Here is a 22,075-nt window from a genome sequence, read left to right on the forward strand (position 1 = left end):
CGCCCCACTCAAGAAAGATATATTGGAATTGGAAAAGGTTCAGAAAAGGGCAACAAAAATGATTGAGGATATGGAACAGCTTCCATATGAGGAGAGATTAATAAGACTGGGACTTTTCAGCTTGGAAAAGAGATGGCTAAGGGGAGATATGATTGAGGTCTGTAAAATCATGACTGGTGTGGAGAAAGTAGATAAGGAAGTGTTTTTTACTACTTCTCATAACACAAGAACTAGGGGTCACCAAATGAAATTAATAGGCAGCAGGTTTAAAACAAATAAAAGGAAGTATTTCTTCACAGAACACACAGTCAACCTGTGGAACTCCTTGCCAGAGGATGTTGTGAAGGCCAAGACCATAACAGGGTTGAAAAAAGAACTAGATAAATTCATGGAGGATAGGTCGATCAATGGCTATTAGGTTTTATCTTTAAGTTAAAAGTGAAGTTTTTTTGTCTTTCATGTGACAGATTTTCTTTAGTTGAGTCCACTAACAAGTTGAGCAGTCTGTTCCTTCCATGTCAGACTCCCACCCTTTCCAAATTCCAATGGACTTGTACTTTGCTTGCTGGCCTAGAGAAAATTTTATTGAGGGAGGATCATTTGTGAAAATAACTTGTATTTATGGGGAAAATGCATGTAGCTACCTCCTGACAGATGTATTTTTTGGCTTATGTTCACTAGAAATGCCTCCCACTTTAAAAAGAAATTAAAGAGTGGGAACACTATGAAAGAATGCATGAAGTTCAGAATTGAAGAAAAGAAATCAAGCAGTTGGAGAGCACCTGTAGGAGTATAAAGAGCTAGAATAAGAGCAAATAGCAGAGATGTATTTTGGGGCAAAATACTAAAAGCCTTAAAGGTTCTAAAACTAAATATAAGCTACTTTCTGTTGTTAATTTATCCTGTAAATGTGGATATGCATTTTTCCTGGTGCACAGAACTTCATATTGTTGAAATGGAAAATGACCCTGGTTTTGTAGTAATCATTGTTAATTTTATTTCTCCACTGACGTATTGACCCAACTCTAATTTTCTTGCAGTGGTGGGATGAGAGAGTTGACTTTCAGGCTGCCTTTTTACAACAACTGGCAATGTATGTGCCAAACATCTACTCTGCTGAAATGGACCCCTTGCTGGAGAAGCAGGAAGAAATGGCCCAGAAACAAATATTTGACCCTCTGGAGTGGTACTTGTTTAGGGAAGACCCGGATGTTTGCCTGGAGAAACTGCGGAAGTGCGGAGTTTCTCAACTCTGCGGGAAGGTGTTCAAAAGTGGAGAGACTACATATTCTTGCAGGTAAGGCACTAGTCATCATGAATATTTCTTGTGAGGTAACTCAGCAATAATAGACTTTATAAAATTATTTTTGCTGCTAGATGTATCCCGCTAGGATCCTTGGGTAAGTGGCTATGATAATTGCTTTGCTATCACAATCTACTTTAAATTGAGCACAGATTATGTTAATGTGATAAGCAAAAATTGAAGTTATTTCTCTGTGTGGTACTGGCTTGTTTGCAACTCATATTAAGTTTCTTGACTTTAAATGGTCAATAGGTGTATAGAAGACTTAGTCCCCAAAGCACAAGAAGTCTTTCAACTTCAGCATGGTTTGATCTACAGTCCTCTTATCCTATCTTCTTCTTTTGTCATACTCCCACAATGCACTAGTCTGGGTAGATCCCCATCCCTCTTTTTAAAAGGCACTGTGCAAGCTGCAAAGCTTGAAATAATTGTAAAATTTAGCTATATTTGCTGATTTTTTTTAAAAAAAGAAGCTAAGTTTAATTTAGACTAATTAGGTATGTGGGATGAATCAAATTTAAGATAGAAAACGGTGAAATATACTAGTTTATAGTAATTTCCATTCAATGACTATTTCATTATGTGAGCCAACTATTATGCCTATTATAAGGTTTCCTGACATTTCATCTGCACTGAGCATGCTCCATCCATCACTTCACCACTCTTACATGTGACCAGACCATCCCAACAGAGCAACTGAATGTGCCCCATCCTGGGACAGGGCAGGACTTTTCCTGCAGTTGTAGCTCTGGGCTGCTGCAGGTCAGGCTGGGGACTGTAATTGAGAACAGGGAGTCTGTCTCTACTGTGATCTCAATAACTGTTCTGCTGGGCCCAGACAGAGTGGAAGCGGAAGCTCCCTTATTCAAATGCAGAGGGGACAAGAGCTGGACTTGAGTGGGGGTCAGGAAAAGTAGATTGGGACAGGGAGCCTGGAGGGAAGATGACTGGAACTAGAGAATGGTGGCTGGGGCTGGGATTGGAAGCAGAGGGAAACTGGGAATTGGGGCAGGTAGAGGCTGGGAATGGGAGATTGTGGTGAAGGGGACTGCTAGATATTGGAGGAGGGACAGACATTGGATGAGGGAATTGAGACTTGCTGTGGGGGGAGGGACTGTGAGTGTGCATGGGAGACTGTAACAGGGAGTCCAGAGGTTTGAGGCTACCATTTGCTGGGCAAAGGGACTGGTACTGGGGCGAGAAGCCTGTGGAGTGGAGACTGGAGCTGCCTAGGTGAAGAGAATGGGACTGGGCTCAGGAGCTAGGGGTAGGGAACAGACAGGACTGGATAGGGTTAGGTTGGAGGGTACAGGGCAGAAAGGATCATGCTTCGGGGTAAAGGGCAGAAAAGTCTGTGCTCACTAGAGAACTCTCCCATTCAGACCCTGGAATGGATCTCATGATTCCAGAGTTTCTCCATTCCTCTGCTGTTAGCAAGTCTCTGTGAACCCAGTGGCAAATTGTGTCCCCCCACTCGCTCCAATGCTGGTCCACGTGGAGGATGACAACCTACTGTTGGTATCCATTACTCATTTAGCTTAAGTAGTAGAAGTCTGTATGGTGGACTTAAAGGTTCCAACCCTACTGATGGCCCCTGTGGGTGTCATTGTATTGCCAGATGACAGAAAGCCAGTTGTTGTTTTTGTTTTGTTCCAATTTGTGTTGAAAAACCTAGCCTTTTTTGTGTAATTTCCTATGTTAAAAGAATGTTGTTAAGATTGCAAAGTCCAGCACTCAAATATTAGGAAATGCCGGAATTAAAGTTGTCTGTGCAACCTTTATGGTTGTGGGTATGCATTATGATATCATTTGTTACATGATCACATACTATTTTCTCCTCTGGACCCCTTCACCATTCAGTAAATGGGAAGGACAGTTGCATATCTTCCTTATTCAGTATGCAGGGTGAGCATCTATTCAATCATTTGTTTTATCCTCTTTGTTTTAATGTGTGGCCCTAGGCCATATTTACTGCACATTATTAAAATCCTGCTCTGAAGAGACGATTATTAATTTCCTCATGGGCTTTTTCTGTGATGGTCATCACTATAGTATCGGAGTGCTTCACAAACGTTAATTTTGTTTTCACAACACCCTTGTGAGGTAAGGATATGATGTGTCCATTCTATGGATAAGGAGCTGAGGCACAGAGATAAACATTTTATTAAAGTTAATGTTTAAAATCAAATTTACACAAGTTAAGAGGGAAGGTACTGTACATCTGGGGTCAGGCTTGGGTTATGGGGAATTACAAGGTTCACAAGGTACATACATATCATATAACCAGCATAGATCCAGATTGGGGTGTGGGAGTTTTTAAATCGTCAGTGGATAAGTGGGCTCGGGTACACCACCCATGGAATGTATTAAGAGTCCAAGTCAATATTGGTGTAGAGCAGGGGTAGGCAACCTATGGCACGCGCGCCGAAGGCGGCACGTGAGCTAATTTTCAGTGGCACTCACACTGCCCAGGTCCTGGCCACCAATCCAGGGGGCTCTGCATTTTAATTTAATTTTAATTGAAGCTTCTTAAACATTTTAAAAACCTTATTTACTTTACATATAACAATAGTTTAGTTCTATATTATAGACTTATAGAAAGAGACCTTCTAAAAACGTTAAAATGTATTACTGGCATGCGAAACCTTAAATTACAGTGAATAAATGAAGATTCGGCACACCACTTCTGAAAGGTTGCCGATCCCTGGTGTAGAGAATAAGTACATGGGTGGGGTGTGTCCCTCGGTTCGTCAGGGAAGGAAGTGGGTTATTTCCCTGGTCGGCAGTCTCAGTTACTCAACCTGGTACTGGCGGTGTCCCGTGACGTGTTCCGTGTAGATGTCTCTGGACCACCTGATGGATACTAAGGTCAAAACTATCCACTAAGCTTGGGTGCCCAATTTGAGGCACCATGACCTGACTTTTCAGTGTACTTAGCAATATGAAGCACTTCGTATGTTCAAAACATAGCTCCCATTGACTTCAGTAGCACCAGTGAGTGCTCAGCATTTCTGCAAATTAGACCCAGGGTCTCAAGTCAAGCACCCAGAAAATGAGGAACACACCATTAATGATCACCTGTGAAGAGTTTGTTTTAAGTGACTTTCCCAGCAATAGAAACTCCGTGGTACTGGCAGAATCTAGTTCTCCAGGGCAGCATTCATTTGTCTTAACTATGAGACCATCTTTTCTCTTCCTGCAATCCCATGCCTCATTCACTACACACCTTCCAAGTGCTGCATAAATGAGGCAGGGTCCTACAGATGACAGCCTTCTCTTCACAACAATTCATTCCCAGAACAGGTCTATCCGGTGCACTGAATGAGGCAGAGGCCCTATGGAAAAAATAGTATGAGCTCATGTAATTTAAGACTGTATCATAATGTATACACACTAGGGGGCTGACTTCAGGTTGTACTGGAAACATTAATTTTGGCATTTCCTAACTTGAAAGATTGACTTTGCAACATTAAAAACTACACTAAAAGAACATATTATGTGTAATTGTATTATAAAGGGACCCTTTCCGTATTATAAATTGTAACTGTTTTGAAATCATTTTTTATATTTACAGCCTAAGACAGATGTAACATAGCTTTTGCATCAACATCTTACTTGTTAAAATGATTACAACTCTATTCAGAAACCACATTATAGACTACCCAAGAGTAGTCTCTAACATCTTGTTGTTGTTTAAAATCCCTGTCCATGCTAGGCAAGGGAACACCTGTACTAGTAACTATTGTTGGAAAATGGTAATTAAGCTGGTTTTAATAGAACCCTGCTTAAGGATGTTTGAACAATAGCGTTGCTAATATGGTTCAAACCTAATGTGGAAGGGTTGGAATATTATCCTATATCAATATCATGAAATAGCTGTGATTTGATGCCTGAAATTGAGTTTGGCACCATCCATAAAGGTTTAACTATGGCAGCAGTTCTAGTATATGAATATTTCATTATTTTATTTTAGAATGGTATCCAAGTTTAGTATTTTTGTTGCAGAGACTGTGCAATTGATCCAACTTGTGTACTCTGCATGGACTGCTTCCAGAATAGCATTCACAAGAACCATCGTTACAAGGTATGAAAATCTGTACTGTAAAGTTGTATGTGTTGCTATAGGGAAGTTTTCTTGTGTGTAATAGCAATACACAGAGATTATGAGAAACTTCAATTCCTACTCCTTGAAAATTACCAATTTGTTGAAATGAGTGCCGGAGCAAAAAAGAGCATGTCTTTCATAGATCTAATTGTTATCCCTTTTGACCACAGCAGTTAGACAAAAAAGTGCGGTCTAGTAGGTTGCTCCCTTAGGAGGGGAAATTGGTGATAGTCAGATATTTATTTGTTTGCAATTTTGTTTATTTACAAAGACTGTACAAAGCCCTCTGTCTCTGAACACAGAAGAAATCAAATACACCTCTACCTCGATATAACGCTGTTCTAGGGAGCCAAAAAATCTTACTGCGTTATAGGTGAAACCACGTTATATTGAATTTGCTTTGATCCACTGGAATGCGCAGCCCCGCCCCCTCGGAGCACTGCTTTACCGCGTTATATCCGAATTCGTGTTATATCGGGTCATATTATATCGAGGTAGAGGTGTAGCAGGAAACTGCTTCTTTTGCTCTCAGAACCCAAGAACACTTTTCTAGCCTGCATGTCTGACCCAGAAAACTCTTCCCCTGGTTTCTTCCAGGATCAGATGCTGTGCTTTCAGCTGCTCCTTCAGGCTGACTCTCTGAGGGCTTGTCTCCCTATGGGTTAAGATGCACTAACATGTTTGTGTGCTAGTTGGTCCATGTAGACACTGCTAGTGCACACTGCAGTGTACAGTGTCGTACTGCACTATGTTAAAGTGCATTGTGGAACACCAGCAGAGTTTACATGGACCAATTAATGCACAACATGTTGGTGCACTTTAAAAGTCACACCCCTGTAAGTGCATTTTATCCAACCACGTAGACAGGCTCTACGTCTTTCCCAGTTTTTTGTCTGTTCTGTCTTACCTATCTAAAACAATACTCAGCAAAATCTCCTGGGTGGGTTCACACCCTCCTTTTGTTTTAGGTGAGGGTTTATCCTTACCGCTATGTTTGTTGAAGGGTGAGTTCACACCTATCAGTCTCAATGAGGTTTTGACTCAACCCATAAAAAGGTTTCATCCAGCTCATAACACTATAATTGCATATTGAAAAACTAGTTTCAGGAAACTTAAGTTGCAAAGTCAAGCACTGAAAAGTAAGGTAATTGCAGAATTAAAATTGCAAGGACAACCTTAATGTGACTCCCTTATGTGTTTGCATTGTGATAGCTTTGCCCAAATTCATATACAGTAGACACCCACAGGCCAGCCAACTTGAGCTCGCAGGCTCTAACTAGAGCCCGGAAGTCTACACAGCAATGAAACAGCCTCATAGCACACACCCAAGTTGGCTTGCACAGGCCAGCTGCGGTTGTCTAGTTGCTGTGTAGACATACCCATAGTAAGTAAGTGGCAGAGCTATGCTCTCTTGTCCTGAGTCCCAGTCCAATGCTTTAAACAGAAGAGAATGTCATCTCCCTACAACTCTCTTACTCTGTCTATTTTGTGTGCAGAGCAAACAATATGTGATCGCATAGTTAATGACTATATGATAACTAAGGCTACGATTTGGTCATGGCAATCATGGATTCCATGACTTTACCAGACGTCTGTGACTTCTTTGGCTTCAGCTGTCAGCGACTGGAGCCGGGGCTGTGCGCCCCTGCCCTGGAGTGGGGGCTGCAGCCGGGGTTGTGCGCCTCTGCCCCGTGGCTTGCGACGGGGGCTGCAGCGGGGCCCTGCACCCCCCTCGCAGCTTCCCAGAGCCATGCATGTCCCACCCTCCCTGCCTGCGGCCGGTGCTGCACACCTGTGGCTGGGGTTGGAGCTGGGAGCGTGAGGCCCTGCCCTGCACTGTGGCCAACTCCGGAGCGGGGGCTGTGCATGCCCCTGCTGTGGCTGTAGCCGGAGCCAGGGTTCGGGGGTTCAGCCTGTCAGTCCCTGCCCCATGGGATTCCAGCTATCATTCCTCCCACCATACCTAGCCCTGCCACCCGGTTATTTTTAGTAAAGTCACAGACAGGTCATGGGCTCTTGTGAATTTTCGTTTATTGCCTGTAACCTGTCCGTGACTTTTACTAAAAACAGTGACAAAATCTTAACCTTAATGAACACACACCCACACCCACACCCACACACACAACTACGGTTGCAAAGGCAATAGTAATAATCTTTGTAACTGGTAGATTATTCCAAAGAACTTAACAGACAGGTAGATTGCCTATTAGATATAGAGGCCAGACTTAAATCTCAGAAATGCAGTGCATATGTTGCATATCTCAATTCCATTACTATGGTTAGGGGTGTGCAGGAGCAGGTTTTTTGGTTTTATTGTAGAGATGTCAATTTCCATCTCCACATCTGAGATTTGAATCTGCCTTTGATTTAGTAGAGTACATTAAACATGCAAAATAATAAGTGGGCAAAGGCACTTTTTCCTCTCCTCTTCTTTAGCTCTTAGTTGAAAGAGTAGAAAATACTGGAGCTCTTTAACCTCCTTTTTGTTTTGAAATGATGTATAACTTTTTGGGGTGCTTCTGGCTTTTTGGGAATGTGCAAAAGATATCTCAAACTCTTTCATTTTAATTGGTTTTGCTGTGCTAATCAAGCAACTTTTTAGCAAATCTGAAGAGGATAATCCAATTCATAGGACTGAGACCTTGCTATAATTTACGATTATTGTTAAAATCCATAAGAGATTGCTTGTTCCCTTAGTAAATAACAATCAGAGTAACAATGCTGAAATTTCAGTTAAAAAGCTCATGTTTATAGAGCTTGGTAAAGTACTATAAATAGTACTTACAAAATGACTTGTTTGCAAGCTGACCATGATAAAGAGGTTTCCAAACCCATATATGGTAACAAAATAAACATGTATACACAGGGACCAATGCAGTCTTTTCACCAGTCAGATCACTGCTGCAATCTACATACTGTTTTGTCTATTTCTGCATTTGGATTTATTTAGTTTTTTAAACTGCTTTGGGCTTGAGGCATGGGGGATGGGTGAAGAAATTAACAAATGCTAAATTTCAAGTGCAGGAGATTGCTTTAGACCTGGATCTTCTCTTCCTGACAGCCTTTTGATGGTCTCTGAGCCAAATCCATGTGACCAGTGAGAAATTCCAGCTGTTGCTCCCTTATTTGGGGAAGGATCACTTTAAGTAATTCCTTAGGCTGCTCTCTTCCTGAACTGTCCTCTGCTGTCCCCTTTTCTGCCTGACTTCACTGGTGGTTGTTCCCTTTCAAGAGCCATTGCAACAGATGCTCAGTTTTGTGAACGGAGTGGGAGCATACAGGGATCATGAGCCTTTAAAGCTGATGTACCTCTTCAGCAAAGTTACACTAAAGAGCATCTAAACCACCATATATTCAACTTAATTGTAATCTTTCATAGTTTAAAAATGTACTAGTTTTTATTGAGCTTCATTACTTTGGATGTTGAAATTGCACCCACCTCAGAGGCTTTTTCTACCTGCATCAAATGGCCATGACTGCCCTTTAAAGAGGAAGTGCTGACTGTGCGTGCACACATGTATTTAGTGAGTGCATCTTTACAGATAATCAAGTCAAGCATGCTAATCTAAGTGTCTTATCCTGACAGTAGGGTAGTCAGACAAGGTGGGTGAAATAATATCTTTTATTGAACCAACTTCTGTTGGTGAGAGAAACAAGCTTTCAAGCTACACGGAGCTCTTCTTCTGTAGGGTAACCTGGCAGTTGGGGAATAGGTTCAAAGAGCCTCCAAAATACTAGGGAGTGGTAATGAGGCAGAAGGTGTGCTGAGAACAGTCAGATAAAGTACACTACTCTGCACTTCTGTGAAACCCTTCATCTGGTGAGCTTAAAGTGCATAACAAGTATTCTTTAAGCCTTACAATATCCCTGTGAACTATGTAAATAAAATATAAGTAGCTTCCATATATTTTAGCTACCTATATATGTACAGATGGATGAACTGACTCCCATAAAGGATATATTAAAAGGATAAATAGAAGCCAGGAGTTCAGTTTCCAGTCTTCTCTTCCCATCCTCTCAGTAATTTAAGATGGCTTCTTTAAGGCCAAGTAACAGTAGTTGGAACATGAAGATAGCAGGTAAGTGGTTGTGATGTTTCCCCAGTTTGTAAATACATTCTAAACCTTTAAATTATGCTCTTTTTTTTTTTTTTTTTTTTTTGAGGGGGCATTTTTAATAGTAAATAACATTTTAAAAAGTATTTTGTTTGATAAGGCCACTTATTACTTCTAATAACTATTTTATAAGTACTTTTGTAACTGGGATATCAGGGAAAATTATGTACAATTACTGGTCTTTCCTGCACTTCATCTTAACTTTATGCTGGACCAATGGCCAGTTCAGACTTCTCAGAAAGCATTGTGCAGAATCAAACTTGGAGCATTGCATTTAAACCCTGAACTTGGTCTCAATATCTCACAACACTGGTTAGAGAAAATGCTACACAGCTACTTAGTATGCAAATATATATAATTAGTTTGCTAGAATAAGTATTTTAAACAGTACTTTGAAATACTTGTAAACAAAGCTATTAGACAGCTTTGCTATCTGCTATAGAAAGTCTTTATAGACAAGATTACAGTCTGTTTTTGCTACTTATGCAAAAGGTACCCCTGGAACAAATATGATTAATAACCTGAATCACAACTGTAAAGGTTGCAGGACATTGGCATTCCTTTTTTTGATGTGTGTGCATGCGTGCACACACACTGTCTTCCATTCAGAATTTTTTCCAGAGATGAACTTGTGATTAATTGTGGGACCTAAGGTTTAATGCTTGTCAATGAGTTCTCAGACACTAAAATGAAAATGTAGTCAGTCCATAGTAAAAACGGTTATGCTTTTCCAGCATATAAAAGAAAACTCTAGTGCATGATATCATTTCAGCAGTAGTTCAGTCTTATGCTGATGGATGATTCTCTTGCCTCCCTTTCCCTATCTGATAGGAATTTTTGCTTGTAGCTAAAACATTACCTGTTTTGAAACTCTACACACAAATTAATTCATCTCTTGGATTTCTGTAGTGCACACACTGTAGGGTACTATCCTAAGCCACACTTAGTCAAATAAAGAATCTACTAACCCATATCTGTTGAGTTGTGCTCCTTTCTCTCACGTGGATACAGAGTCTCAATTTAAAACAATATAGCAGATAACTATATCCCGGGGCGAGGGATAGCTCAGTGGTTTGAGCAATGGCCTGCTAAACCCAGGGTTGTGAATTCAATCCTTGAGGGGGCCACTTAGGGATCTGGGGCAAAATCAGTACTTGGTCCTGCTAGTGAAGGCAGGGGGCTGGACTCAATGACCTTTCAAGCTCACTTCCAGTTCTAGGAGATAGGATATCTCCATTAATTTTTTTTTTTAATTTATTTTAAATGTGATTTCTATAGGCTTTAAGGATAATAAAAGCTCCTCTCCCAGCTCTCCCTGTAGGCCCACACATTGCTTTTATTAAAGGTTTCTATGGTGGCTTAAGGCTGGCATAAACACTTACCTGTAGCCAAAATGTTACAGGCTTTCACATCTGCCCTGGGAGTAGTCACATTCCTGGCCTGTCTTCCATCCTTGAGTCAAGTTTAAGGGGAACTCTCATTAGCTCCTCTAGATATAATATTTCCCTTATCTGCCCACAAGCCCTCAATGGCTCTACCCCAGAGTCGAAGGCATGTTGAAATATGTAGAACTGCCCTTAATGGTCACTTATATACTGGCTTCAAGCAGCTACCAGGAGCTTTCAGAAAATACTGCAGTGTCCCACTCTTCAGTCCACCCCTCTGGTCACCTGGGGTTCAATACATAGCCCCGCTGAAGGCAGTGCGGCTCCATGCAAATGCAGGGTTCTGCCTATGTGGAACAATTTGCAAGTTTAAGACACAACTGTGTTCCTACTCTGCTCTCTGCACATGTGAAGAAACATAGATAATTCCAGCAAATCCCATCTTCCACCCCACTGAAATTTTCCCTTTCTTAATTACAAAAAATAAAATGCTGCAGTATAAAAGCATATGGTTTACACAATGACACTTCCTACAGCATAGTTATTTATCACTGTGTTGGAGGCACATAAAATGTGGATGTATTGGCTTGACAAATGTACGCTTTTCTTGTGTTCTTGATTTTTACATGCATATTTGTATGTCTGAAATACCTCTTAATTTTTCAGATGCATACTTCCACTGGAGGAGGGTTTTGTGACTGTGGGGATACAGAGGCATGGAAGACTGGACCACTTTGTACTAACCATGATCCTGGAGCAGCAAGCACTACAAAAGCGGTACAAATAATACATAAAGAAAATCAGAGATGAATACTGTCTGTAAATCTTCAAGCTTTGTAACATGCTCCCTACCTGTCTAGAAAAGTTACCATTTGCTCAGCAAAAAAATAATTTTTTTCGGGGTTGTCCAGGCCTGTGTGCTTAGAATTAGGTTACATGTAGAGAATGCATCTTTCTAGGATGCCTTTAAACTTCAATATTTTGCTTGATAGGAAAGAAGCAAGGGGGGAGAGAGGAATGATGGCAATATGTTTGTCTGCTTCTGTGATGATGAAAAAATGCACTCAGGATCAGGCTTCTGGTTTTTAAAAGGGTAGACTACATTTTGAGTCTGTTGAATGCCCTTTTCTAAATGTTAAAGGACAAGTTAAATACACTACATAAAAGAAAAACACTCCAGACACATTTTTTTAATCTTGTTTGTTGCTAGCATTCACAACATAATATAAGGCATGCACATGTAAAATGCAGTATCCTTGGGTTGGGATGAGGGGGGAACCAACCCAAACCCCTCAAAAACCAGAACTTGCAATCAAAAGGTGCTACACAAACTTTCAGACATCTAAGTCTGGGAAATGGAGCCCAGAAAAGCAGATGCTCCAAACCAAACAGTGGCTAAAGCATTGTTGTTCTGCTCCTCTAGGCTTTCTCAGGGCATTGATTGCTCATTGTTGCCTTCCAGCTCCAAATGCCCTGCAGAACTTCCCGGTCCCTAGTATCCCCTGTCCCAGGCTCCCAAGGGTAGCCTGCTTCCTACCATCAAATGCATGTTGTAAATAGTAACAAATTTTTGAAAAGCTTTAAGATAGTTAAATGTCTGTAACTTAAGGGTAAAATCCTTTTCAGGAACATCATAGGGATTAAAAATACCTGACTACTAGCAACCCAAGAAAATCAGTTAGTTTTTAAACTTAAAATCCAAACACACTTTTTCCATACTTTCAAATATTTGCATTTCTTTAAGTTTTTACCTAAACTTTGTGTTTTGTGACTTTCTAATACACCTCTACCTCGATATAACGCTGTCCTTGAGAGCCAAAAAATCTTACCGCGTTATAGGTGAAACCGCATTATATTGAACTTGCTTTGATCTGCCGGAGTGCGCAGCTCCCCCCCCCACCCCGAGCACTGCTTTACCGCGTTATAGCCGAATTCGTGTTATATCGGGTTGCGTTATATTGGGGTAGAGGTGTAGTTCTTCTGGGTGTTTTGTTTTTTTTTATTTTTGCACTTTAAGTTAATGCTAGACACTCTGTACCTTAATTCCATCTTCATGCAGTTTTTGTAACTGAATAAGATATAGTATCATTTACTTATTGCCTTTCATTATCAAGCTTTCCAACTGTCTCTACAAACTGATACTTACCCTACAAATTGTTGCACAGGTGAAATGTAGCCACTTCTGAGGTGAAATGTAGCAGTTGTTTCATAAACATTGTAAAGTTAGCACAAGAAGTGAAGAATATATTGATTACAGGATTGGACCCACAGGTGTTTTTCTGGCATATGCAGTTAATTCTTAATTATCCACAAGCTTTATAGTAATAGTTCTCACCATTTCCCCAAAAGAAAAGAGAGGAACCAAACTGCCATTGCGGGAGGGAACACATCCTCTGCTTCATTCCCTGTAGGTTTGTAATGGGGAGAGAGGAAAGAGATCCTGTCCATTCTGGATTTTTTTGTTTTTTGTTTTTTTTTAGTCCCTTTTTAGGGACCCAGAGAAACCATTAATTTACCAGGAGCTTGTTGGTATCTATTAAAGAGCTAGATATGGAGAGAGGTGCTCTATCTGCATACTTTCCTCACCTGAATGAGGGAGGGTAGAGGGAGGTATGGGGGGGGGAGTCTTCTCATTAAGGGTTGATTGCCTTTTATTTGGAATACCCTTGTCTACAGCAGCCTGTTTTTATCCTTTTCCCAAAGGTCTGTGCTTGGTACAATTTACCCCTCCAGATGCCAAACTCTAACTGAAATTTAACTCAACACAACAGTGCTTATATAAAGCCCAATTCACATAGCTTCTGCCTAACACTTATCCTTTCTCCTCCAAATTTAAGAACATAAGTAGCATAGTTGGAGTAGGAAAAAATTTAAACCCAGATATTTAAGACCTCTGATTCCCAGGATCTGTAAGAACCTGATTTCAAATGGTCACATGGGTGCAGATGAAGACATTTATAAAACCACCTGTAGACGTTTTAGATGGCAGCCTTGACTTGGAATTCCTCTTCTAAAGCTCATCAGGACAGGAAAAGTTTCTGGCAACTGTGGAAGCCATTGGTCATTTCAGTTCATTACTTGTTTCATTTCTGTTCCAGGTTTCCCACCACATGAACTCTGTTTTATTTTGATTTTTTTTTATGCTACCTAGAAACTTATGGGCTAAGTGAAACTGCATGCTGCTTTAGGAAGTTTCCAAAGTCATGGTTCTTGACAATAGCAAACTACATCACCAATATGTTATACCCACTTCTATCAAACCATATACTATTCCATGTGAATGGAACCTGGATTTGAGATCTTGGTTTTAGTAATTCTCTTTTCTCCCCATTTTCTTTCCCTTTCTCCCCATACAACATATACATTCTGAGATTTGCAAGCAGTTTAGCACAACCTTAAAATTAATGGAAAATGCGTCCAGATATGCTAACCGCCTTGAAAATATGAGCCTCTGTGTCTAGGTCACAAATCTCTGAAATTTCTCCGTTTACATCTCTAAACGTGGATACCAATATAAGAAGACATTCCATGTATTCAAAAGATGTAGTAGTCCCTTGTTATTTAGGTCCCCCATATTCAATCCCTTCTTTTCATAGAGTATGCAAACAGACTGAAAGGATGAGACATCAGGGACTGCAGTTCAGGCCTGGATTTGTCATCTATGAACATCTTCATATGAGTCAGAAGCAATATTACCATCTTTTTACTTTTTAACCTAAGTTTCCTAACTCATTTAATGAAGCTTTTCACAGCCTGTGCTTAGATAAGAGAGGTTTACATGTTTTTCTGTATCTTATTTTCTTAACTAGTGTCTTTAAAAATGCACCTATATCATGTTTGATTTGGTGGATAAAACTGCTGTTGGACTATTTCTGAGAAATCTTGCGGATAGTGATAGCAAGGAATTGAAAAGCGGTGTGTTTCACTTTCCCCAATGTCACAAAGAGGCTTCAGTGGGGCTATGGTCTTGTACAAAAGATTATATCTTTCTGGTTGTGCAGTTCTCATTCATTCTCTTCAGCTTCATTAGTCTTGCTCCCTGTAGTGTAAAGTGACTTTACCAGACTGTATTGTAGGGCAATATATTTACCATTATTCCTGAGGTCAATGTACCTTCTAATGAGACACACACACACACACAACTGTAATATGATTTTAGCTCTGCATTGCATATAATCAACCTCAGTACTTCTGGCACCTTAGAGACTAACAAATTTATTTGTGCATAAACTTTCATGGGCTAGCCCATGCACAAATAAATTTATTAGTCTCTAAGATGCCACAAGGACTCCTCGTTGGTTTTTGCTAATAGAGACTAACATGGCTACCACTCTGAAACTCAGTACTTCTGTTGTTTCTTTAAATTATATGGCAAGGATAAAATAATCAGCTGTTATATTACCAAATCTTTTTTCCATTTTTGTATTTCTATATTCCATATTGATATCTTGTCCTATCTTCTTATAGAATTCTGAATGCCAGTTAAATGAAGAGCTAATGGCACAAGCAAAGAAGATGTTCCCGTCGGTATTAAAATACATTGTAGATATGACTATTTGGGAAGAAGAGAAGGAGTTGCCTCCTGTGCTCATGACCAGGTGGGAGATATTGCCAACGATTTCTAAGTGTTAGAACTTCCATTCAGGTTTATTGCTACCCTATATAAACTTGCTAATGCCCAGATCTCTTTAAATAGAACTATAACATTCCTTGACTATAATCTCTATAAAGGTACAACGCTTCAGGGAACGTTTTGCATATGTTAGTGTCCAATTAACCACAATAGAAATTGTGCAAAATCCTCCTCTTCCAAGATGGAAAGAGGCCATTACTTTGATTGGTGATGAGAGCAGAATGGGATCCTAAAGTGCAAGGGGGAGAGGAGAAACAGCTACAGAATTAGCAGATGACATAAATACCTTGTTGTACTTGGGCTGGCTTAGTGTCCTAAGTAGACAGCTTGGGTGAGGTAGGATGGGGAGGGGCTTTTTTGCGTGGTTTTCATTACATGGTGCTAAAAACACTTGAGTCTTATCCATATACTAATACTAGCACTTACACTGGTGTCAGCAGCACAGTGTAGCTGCACAGTTTCTGGAACCACTTACAAAACTTCCTAGGCCTAAAGGAGAATGACAGTTTACCGTGTCCTTTAAATCTGTTAAAAGCAACAAAGAGTCCTGTGGCATCTTAAAGACTAACTGATGTATTGGAGCATAAGCTTTCGTGGGTGAATGCCCACTTCGTCAATGCGTCTGACCAAGTGGGCATTCACCCACAAAAGCTTATGCTCCCAGTACATCTGTTAGTCTTTAAGGTGCCACAGGACTCTTAGTTTAGATCTGTAAAAAGCAACAAACACGGCTACCCCTTTGATAGTTTAAATCTGTTGACAGTTCTCAAAACTTCACTGGACTGACCTCCAGTTTGAGCTAGGTGTGACAGTGAAGACCCAATTACTAAATTCCTAGGTGGCATTAACTAGAAGGTCAATATTTTTATGCTATCAACTGCAAGTAAAACTAGCATTTAAAAACTTTCATTTGGGATGGAAGTGTAGTTCACAGATCTTAGTCTCAAATTTCCTCAAAACATGTTACTACTTCATATCACCAAGAAGATCGTGAAGCCCCTCTTGTAATAAGTGGTTAGTGCATAGTTTCCATGCTCTGTTCTTGTCTCGGTGAGAGGTGGAACTGCTTGCCTTTTTTTCAGAACCTGAAGATGATGAATTCATTTTTTCTCTACAATTTATTTGGTTATATTTGTGACTTTCTCCCAGGAGTTTGCAAGTGATTTGTTGCCAACATCTGGATAGGAGATTATTTTCATTTTCTCTTTGCTCATCTAATTAAATACTGGCTTTTTCCCAGTAGAGAGAAGACAGACCACTACTATTGTGTTCTTTTCAATGATGAACATCATTCTTATGACCATGTCATCTACAGTCTACAGAGAGCGCTTGGTTGTGAGCTCGGGGAAGCCCAGTTGCACACTACTGCCATAGATAAAGAGGTCAGTGCACTTTGTGTGAAATAGAAATTCTCTTTTTAAGGATTATATGCTGCTTCTGTATATTCTTTCTCTCATTCTCTGATCGTAGTAACTGTTGCTGTGATGTTGGAGCATGGAAAGAGACAATGACAGATAATGCAACCTAATTGTTAATTGGTATTGCATGGAATATGAATACTATTAAAGAAGGTGATCTGGTTTTTGTATCATGCTTATTTGTTGTTCAAGAAACAAACCAGGGTCCAGAGGAGGGGAGAAGCCACTGATTTCTTACCTGAGGTTGATCCACTTTCATCTGTTGTCTAACACAGGCAACTTTCTCTAACTTTGTTATAAAGGTTGGTTTTATCTTATCTGGTTTGCACTTCTTGGATGAGGAAACGACACATTTCAGACATACCACTAAAATAAAAATATATTGGTTTGCATATTCAAAGTATTTGGTCAACATAGTAGGTTACATTGCGCGAACACTTATTATTTTTCTGGCTCAGTTTCTGTCCTCTAATAACTTGCATCACAACTTTAATGATTATTAAAACCAGGTAAATTCCATGGTGAAGCTGCTGCTGACACTTTCACTTTTTGTTTCTCAGAACAACATTAAACATCCCTAATTATCTGCCCAAAAACTACTTGGGGGGGCTTTCTGTATGCATCTCAAAATTATGAAGTGTGCACGTGCATACACGTAGGCAAAGGTTTTATATACACACACACACACACTTATTAAAATTGGAAGAATTTTTAAAAACTTGCTTTTGACCATTAGTGCTGTTTACTTTCAATATTTGTCTTGGTTTGGACTATGAAAAAATTAGTTTATTTTTGTCTAGTCTCACTTTCAGCTTCTCATGTGCTAGCACAATGCTACATTGCTTGGGCTGCATACACTACAGAAGACTAGCTTCCAAAAATGGCTCCATAGTAACTTTAAAAAAACAACAACACTTTTTTAAAAGTGTATATACATGGTTATTTTTAATAATAAAACCTAACTTTTAGGTCTAACTTGACTTGAGTATGCTTTTACAGTGCAGTGGAAATTGTGGTGTTTATTGCACAAAATGTACCAGGGAGTACTACTTTGCTTTAATGGCAGTATGTTTACAGCAAGTTATTGCTTTCTCTTCATCTCTTCTCAAATTCTGCAATGTAGAAGGGCCATGTTAAAGGCCACACTTGTAACTTCTTTTCTTTGGGATTTGGGACCAGACAGTTCTTGTCAGTGTTGTTTCAGACTCCATTAAGAGTGATGCTGCATGTTGCTCTGAACATTCCCACTATCTGATCCTCAGAACTAAGAAATCACTTGATAGGCAAAGGGTCTGGGTTGGAAGAAAAGAGTTCAGGACGAGTGCACTTTCTGCTAGGATGAAAACTGACACTGCTTCTGGATGGGAGTATTTTGCAGAAGTCCAATTCTTCTATTTTGTTGCACCCATTTGTTCCTCTTACATGATAATATGAATGCATTGTTTGTTTTTAACTTGCTGTTTTAATTTAATTCAAATTGGTAAGGTTGTCCAGAGACTGATTGTTTGTACCAAGTGGATTACTATCTCAGAATTCCTAGAGCACTATACTAAATGGACTCTAGGCACCACACAGGAGATAGGGCAAAGGGTCTGATTTTTTTTGGCCCAAGTTTATGCAATTTTAATATTCTTTTACTGAGAAGTTATAAGGTAATAAAGCAGTGAAAAAGCTCACACTTGAATCATGTATTCTTGTCTTAAACCCTAACAAAGGCCTCAATTTTAGGTCAGTTGAATCCAGAGATGTTTTAATTGGTTTTATTACCCTTTTTCCTACATCGTGAGCTAACATACCTTTCTAACTATATGAATGTTATTTTGTTATCTTCAAGAGGAATATATGGTTGTAAGGGCAGAAATAAACAAATGCCTCTTAGTGTCCCCACACATGCCAGACTGTTCCTTCTCCTGCTCTCTTCATTTAAATTTCTGTTTAACACTTTGAGTAAGCCTGCATTAAACTAAAACACTAAAATCAGAAATGAGATGTGACACACCAAAAGGTCTCAAAATATAATTAATATCAAAATAGAGGTTCCAATTCATCTCCTAGTAAGTGACACAGAAATCTACACATCCTGTCCTGAGGTGACATGTTCCCAGTCAATATGGTGTTAATTGAAATCCCCTTTATTATTGGGTTTTCTGTTTTTGGAGTCTCTCTCACGTCTAACTTAACTTTTCGCCTTGTGTAAAATTGAGACCGCCACCTTACACAATACTTGCTTAGACTCTGTTACTGTCTTTCACCATTTCCAAGCTTTAGCCTATTAATTCAACCAAAAAAGAGAGAACCCTACCTGTTCCTTACTTGGGTGATTTATATCCCAGCTTGGGTATGTGGTATTATAACAATTTCCAGCTAGACAGCTGTGTCTGAAAATTGATTAATGATGAGCTGTAATTGTCATATGACCTTGAATTCATTTAGTTAAATCCTTTGTTTAGTCCTAGAATTCTGATTTCTTAAGATAGAGTTGAGAAGAATTATTAGTTTTACTAGTCTTGTTTAAGTTGTTGTTGTTCTCAAGTACACTATCATATTTATTTTTGTCAGTTTTATTATTTTTCTTTAGTCTAAGAGATTTTTTAGGTAGTTTTGTAACCTAATTTACTTTACTTGAATTTACCTTGGTTACTTTACACTTAATGTGTTTACTGAAATGTTAATGATGCTTAATCATTAGTCTCTTTCAGTAGGCGACTAAGGGTATGTCTTCACTGCCAACGTTAAAGCGCTGCCACGTTAACGTGGCTGTGTAGTTGTGGCACCAGCGCTGGGAGAGAGCTCTCCCAGCACTGTAAAAAAAAAAAAGCCACCCCCAGGAGGGGAGTAGCTACCAGCGCTGGTGCACTGTCTATACTGCCACTTTACAGCGCTAAAACTTGCATCGCTCGGGGGTGTGGCTTTTTTTGTTTTTGTTTTGTTTTTGTTTTTTTCCACACCCCTGAGCTAGAAAGTTTCAGTGCTGTAAAGTGGCAGTGTAGACAAGGCCTTAGGGTTTATCTACAGGAACAATTAGACCACAGCAAGCCGAGGTGTGAATCTGCCCTGCAGTAGTTGGTCATGGCCTGTGTTAACAGTTTATTGGAATGCAGCTCAAAGCATTCTAATAAACTATTAACAGAGATCAACAGAATGCACATGGACGGTTAGACCTCATTCACAGTAGTGCCAGCATAGATTCACACCCCAGCTTGCCATGGTTTAGTTCATGTAGAGAAGTTCAAATACCCATTGATATATTTAGTGCCTTGAGTAGATGACTGAATAACATGGTTGTGGATTCTCAGAGCTTTGAGTTTTATTCTTCTATGATAGAAGTTTGCCAATATTTAATCAATTTTTGTTGTGATTTTTCTCTTACATTTTAGAATTACATAAGTAATTACAAGTTGATTTACCTTTTATTTTATATGATTAATTCATTTGCCTATTCATTGCTGATTGAATTGTGTATTAATCTTCTCCTGTCATTTTATATACTTACTGATTAATTTTGTGTATTGATTTTTATTTTTATTTTTATTTTAGTTACTTAAATATTTTCTTAATTTTGAAGAAAATAATTGTTGATTATGAGGCGTCACCTAGTGCATTAAAAGAACCCTTGCCACTAAAATAATGAGTCACATCCCCTAAGATAGTCTCCTGAATAGTCTATATCAATAATTCCATCTTTTGATTTTGGTTTCCCTGAACTAATTTCATTAGAAACGATTAATAATTAATCCTATCTATTTAATTGTTGTTTCTCCCACTTATCAACTTTGATGATTGAATTGTTTTTGTTTAATAATTTTTAGATAAAATTAATTGGCATTCAGATACCTGTTTCCTCACCACACCTGCCTTATACTGCCTGCTTATTTTGAATAATGTCACCTAGCAGGGACCTGGCCGAAGTGTCATTTTTTTTTTTTAATTTTAAATTGTTGTATTTTTCAATATTTTATTAATTCATCTCTCATTTAAACAGGGTCGTAGGGCTGTAAAAGAGGGATCTTATGTATCCTGTCAGGAAGCAAAGGAAGAAATCAAGGTAACTTCCTGAAATCTTTATTTCTCACTTAAAAAAATACAAAGAATACCAAATTTTGTATTGACTTATTTTTGTTATTTGCAGTGATGATGTAGCCGTGTTGGTCCCAGGATATTAGAGAGGCTCTGTGTAAACTCAAAAGCTTGTCTCTTTCACCAACAGAATTTGGTCTGATAAAAGATATACCTCACTCAATTTGTCTGTCTATATTTTTGTTATATAATCTTTATAATTTAATACATGCAGATTATAAAAAAAATCTTCCTTTAAACCCCTTGAGATACAATTTATCCCACCATCTTTGGTCAAGTTAGATACACGTGTTCAACACTGTCCTAAATCAGGAGTCAGCTGGTTTAGGTGACTGCAGTAAAAATTTGCTTAAGTGAGAGGAGGGTTCGTGAATGGGTTAAGGAGATTAGAATTTCTGGGCCTTCTCTCATTCAAACTTTATTTTCTTGTTTTTACCTGACTTGTAGAGGCACTCTGAGAATGTCTCCCAACGACCGCTTCATGTGGAGGTTCTGCATGCTGATGTTATGGCTCATCAGAAATTTGCCTTGCGCCTTGGTTCCTGGTTGAACAAACTTATGAGCTATTCAAGTAAGCATATAATTTACTTTGTTCCAGTAATGGGCTGCCAAAACTTTAGCAAGAGGTACCCTCAAAAAATATCTCTTAGGCAGCAATACATGTGATATTCCTTTGTTTAAAATACTCCCATTTTTCTCCCCTTAAAATAAATCATCCATTTGTCTCTTCTCTCTTGCAATAATATATCTATCTTTTCATCATTTCACCCCTCAAATTGTTATAGTGTGCCCCCTCTCCTCCCCGCCTCCAGCATCTCATGGAGACTCTTTAGGTGGCTTTCCTGTCTGTGTGCTGATTCTCTGGGGAACATTCCAAACCTAACTGACTAATTTTACATAAAGTGTGTGTGGAGAAGAGATCTTTAAAGTATCTTGCTGCAGAAGTAGAAACCAGCTGCCTGCTCCTTTCAGTCCTAATAATGTTTCTTTTCAAGATTCTTCAGAATGAAAATGGTTAGATTTGTTTTTTGAAAACTCA

The 22,075-nt window shown here is 39.2% G+C and overlaps 1 protein-coding gene across 2 annotated transcripts in view; it reads left to right on the forward strand.

The window, feature by feature from the left end:
- UBR1 (ubiquitin protein ligase E3 component n-recognin 1) overlaps positions 1–22,075 on the forward strand; it is a 142,000-nt gene that overhangs the window by 6,332 nt on the left and 113,593 nt on the right. Inside the window, exons 2-8 of one of the 2 annotated variants that reach the window (XM_026651302.2) lie at positions 1,041–1,297; positions 5,309–5,387; positions 11,575–11,685; positions 15,376–15,506; positions 16,782–16,923; positions 20,942–21,004; positions 21,484–21,607. In XM_026651302.2, coding sequence (XP_026507087.1) covers positions 1,041–1,297; positions 5,309–5,387; positions 11,575–11,685; positions 15,376–15,506; positions 16,782–16,923; positions 20,942–21,004; positions 21,484–21,607 — 907 coding nt within the window. The remainder of the gene's footprint in view (positions 1–1,040; positions 1,298–5,308; positions 5,388–11,574; positions 11,686–15,375; positions 15,507–16,781; positions 16,924–20,941; positions 21,005–21,483; positions 21,608–22,075) is intronic. The other variant, XM_026651303.2, reaches the window with a different exon arrangement.

The sequence above is a fragment of the Terrapene carolina genome, unplaced genomic scaffold, assembly GCF_002925995.2.
Source record: "Terrapene carolina triunguis isolate 2854851 unplaced genomic scaffold, T_m_triunguis-2.0 Scaffold96, whole genome shotgun sequence".
NCBI classification, from domain to species: Eukaryota; Metazoa; Chordata; order Testudines; family Emydidae; genus Terrapene; species Terrapene triunguis.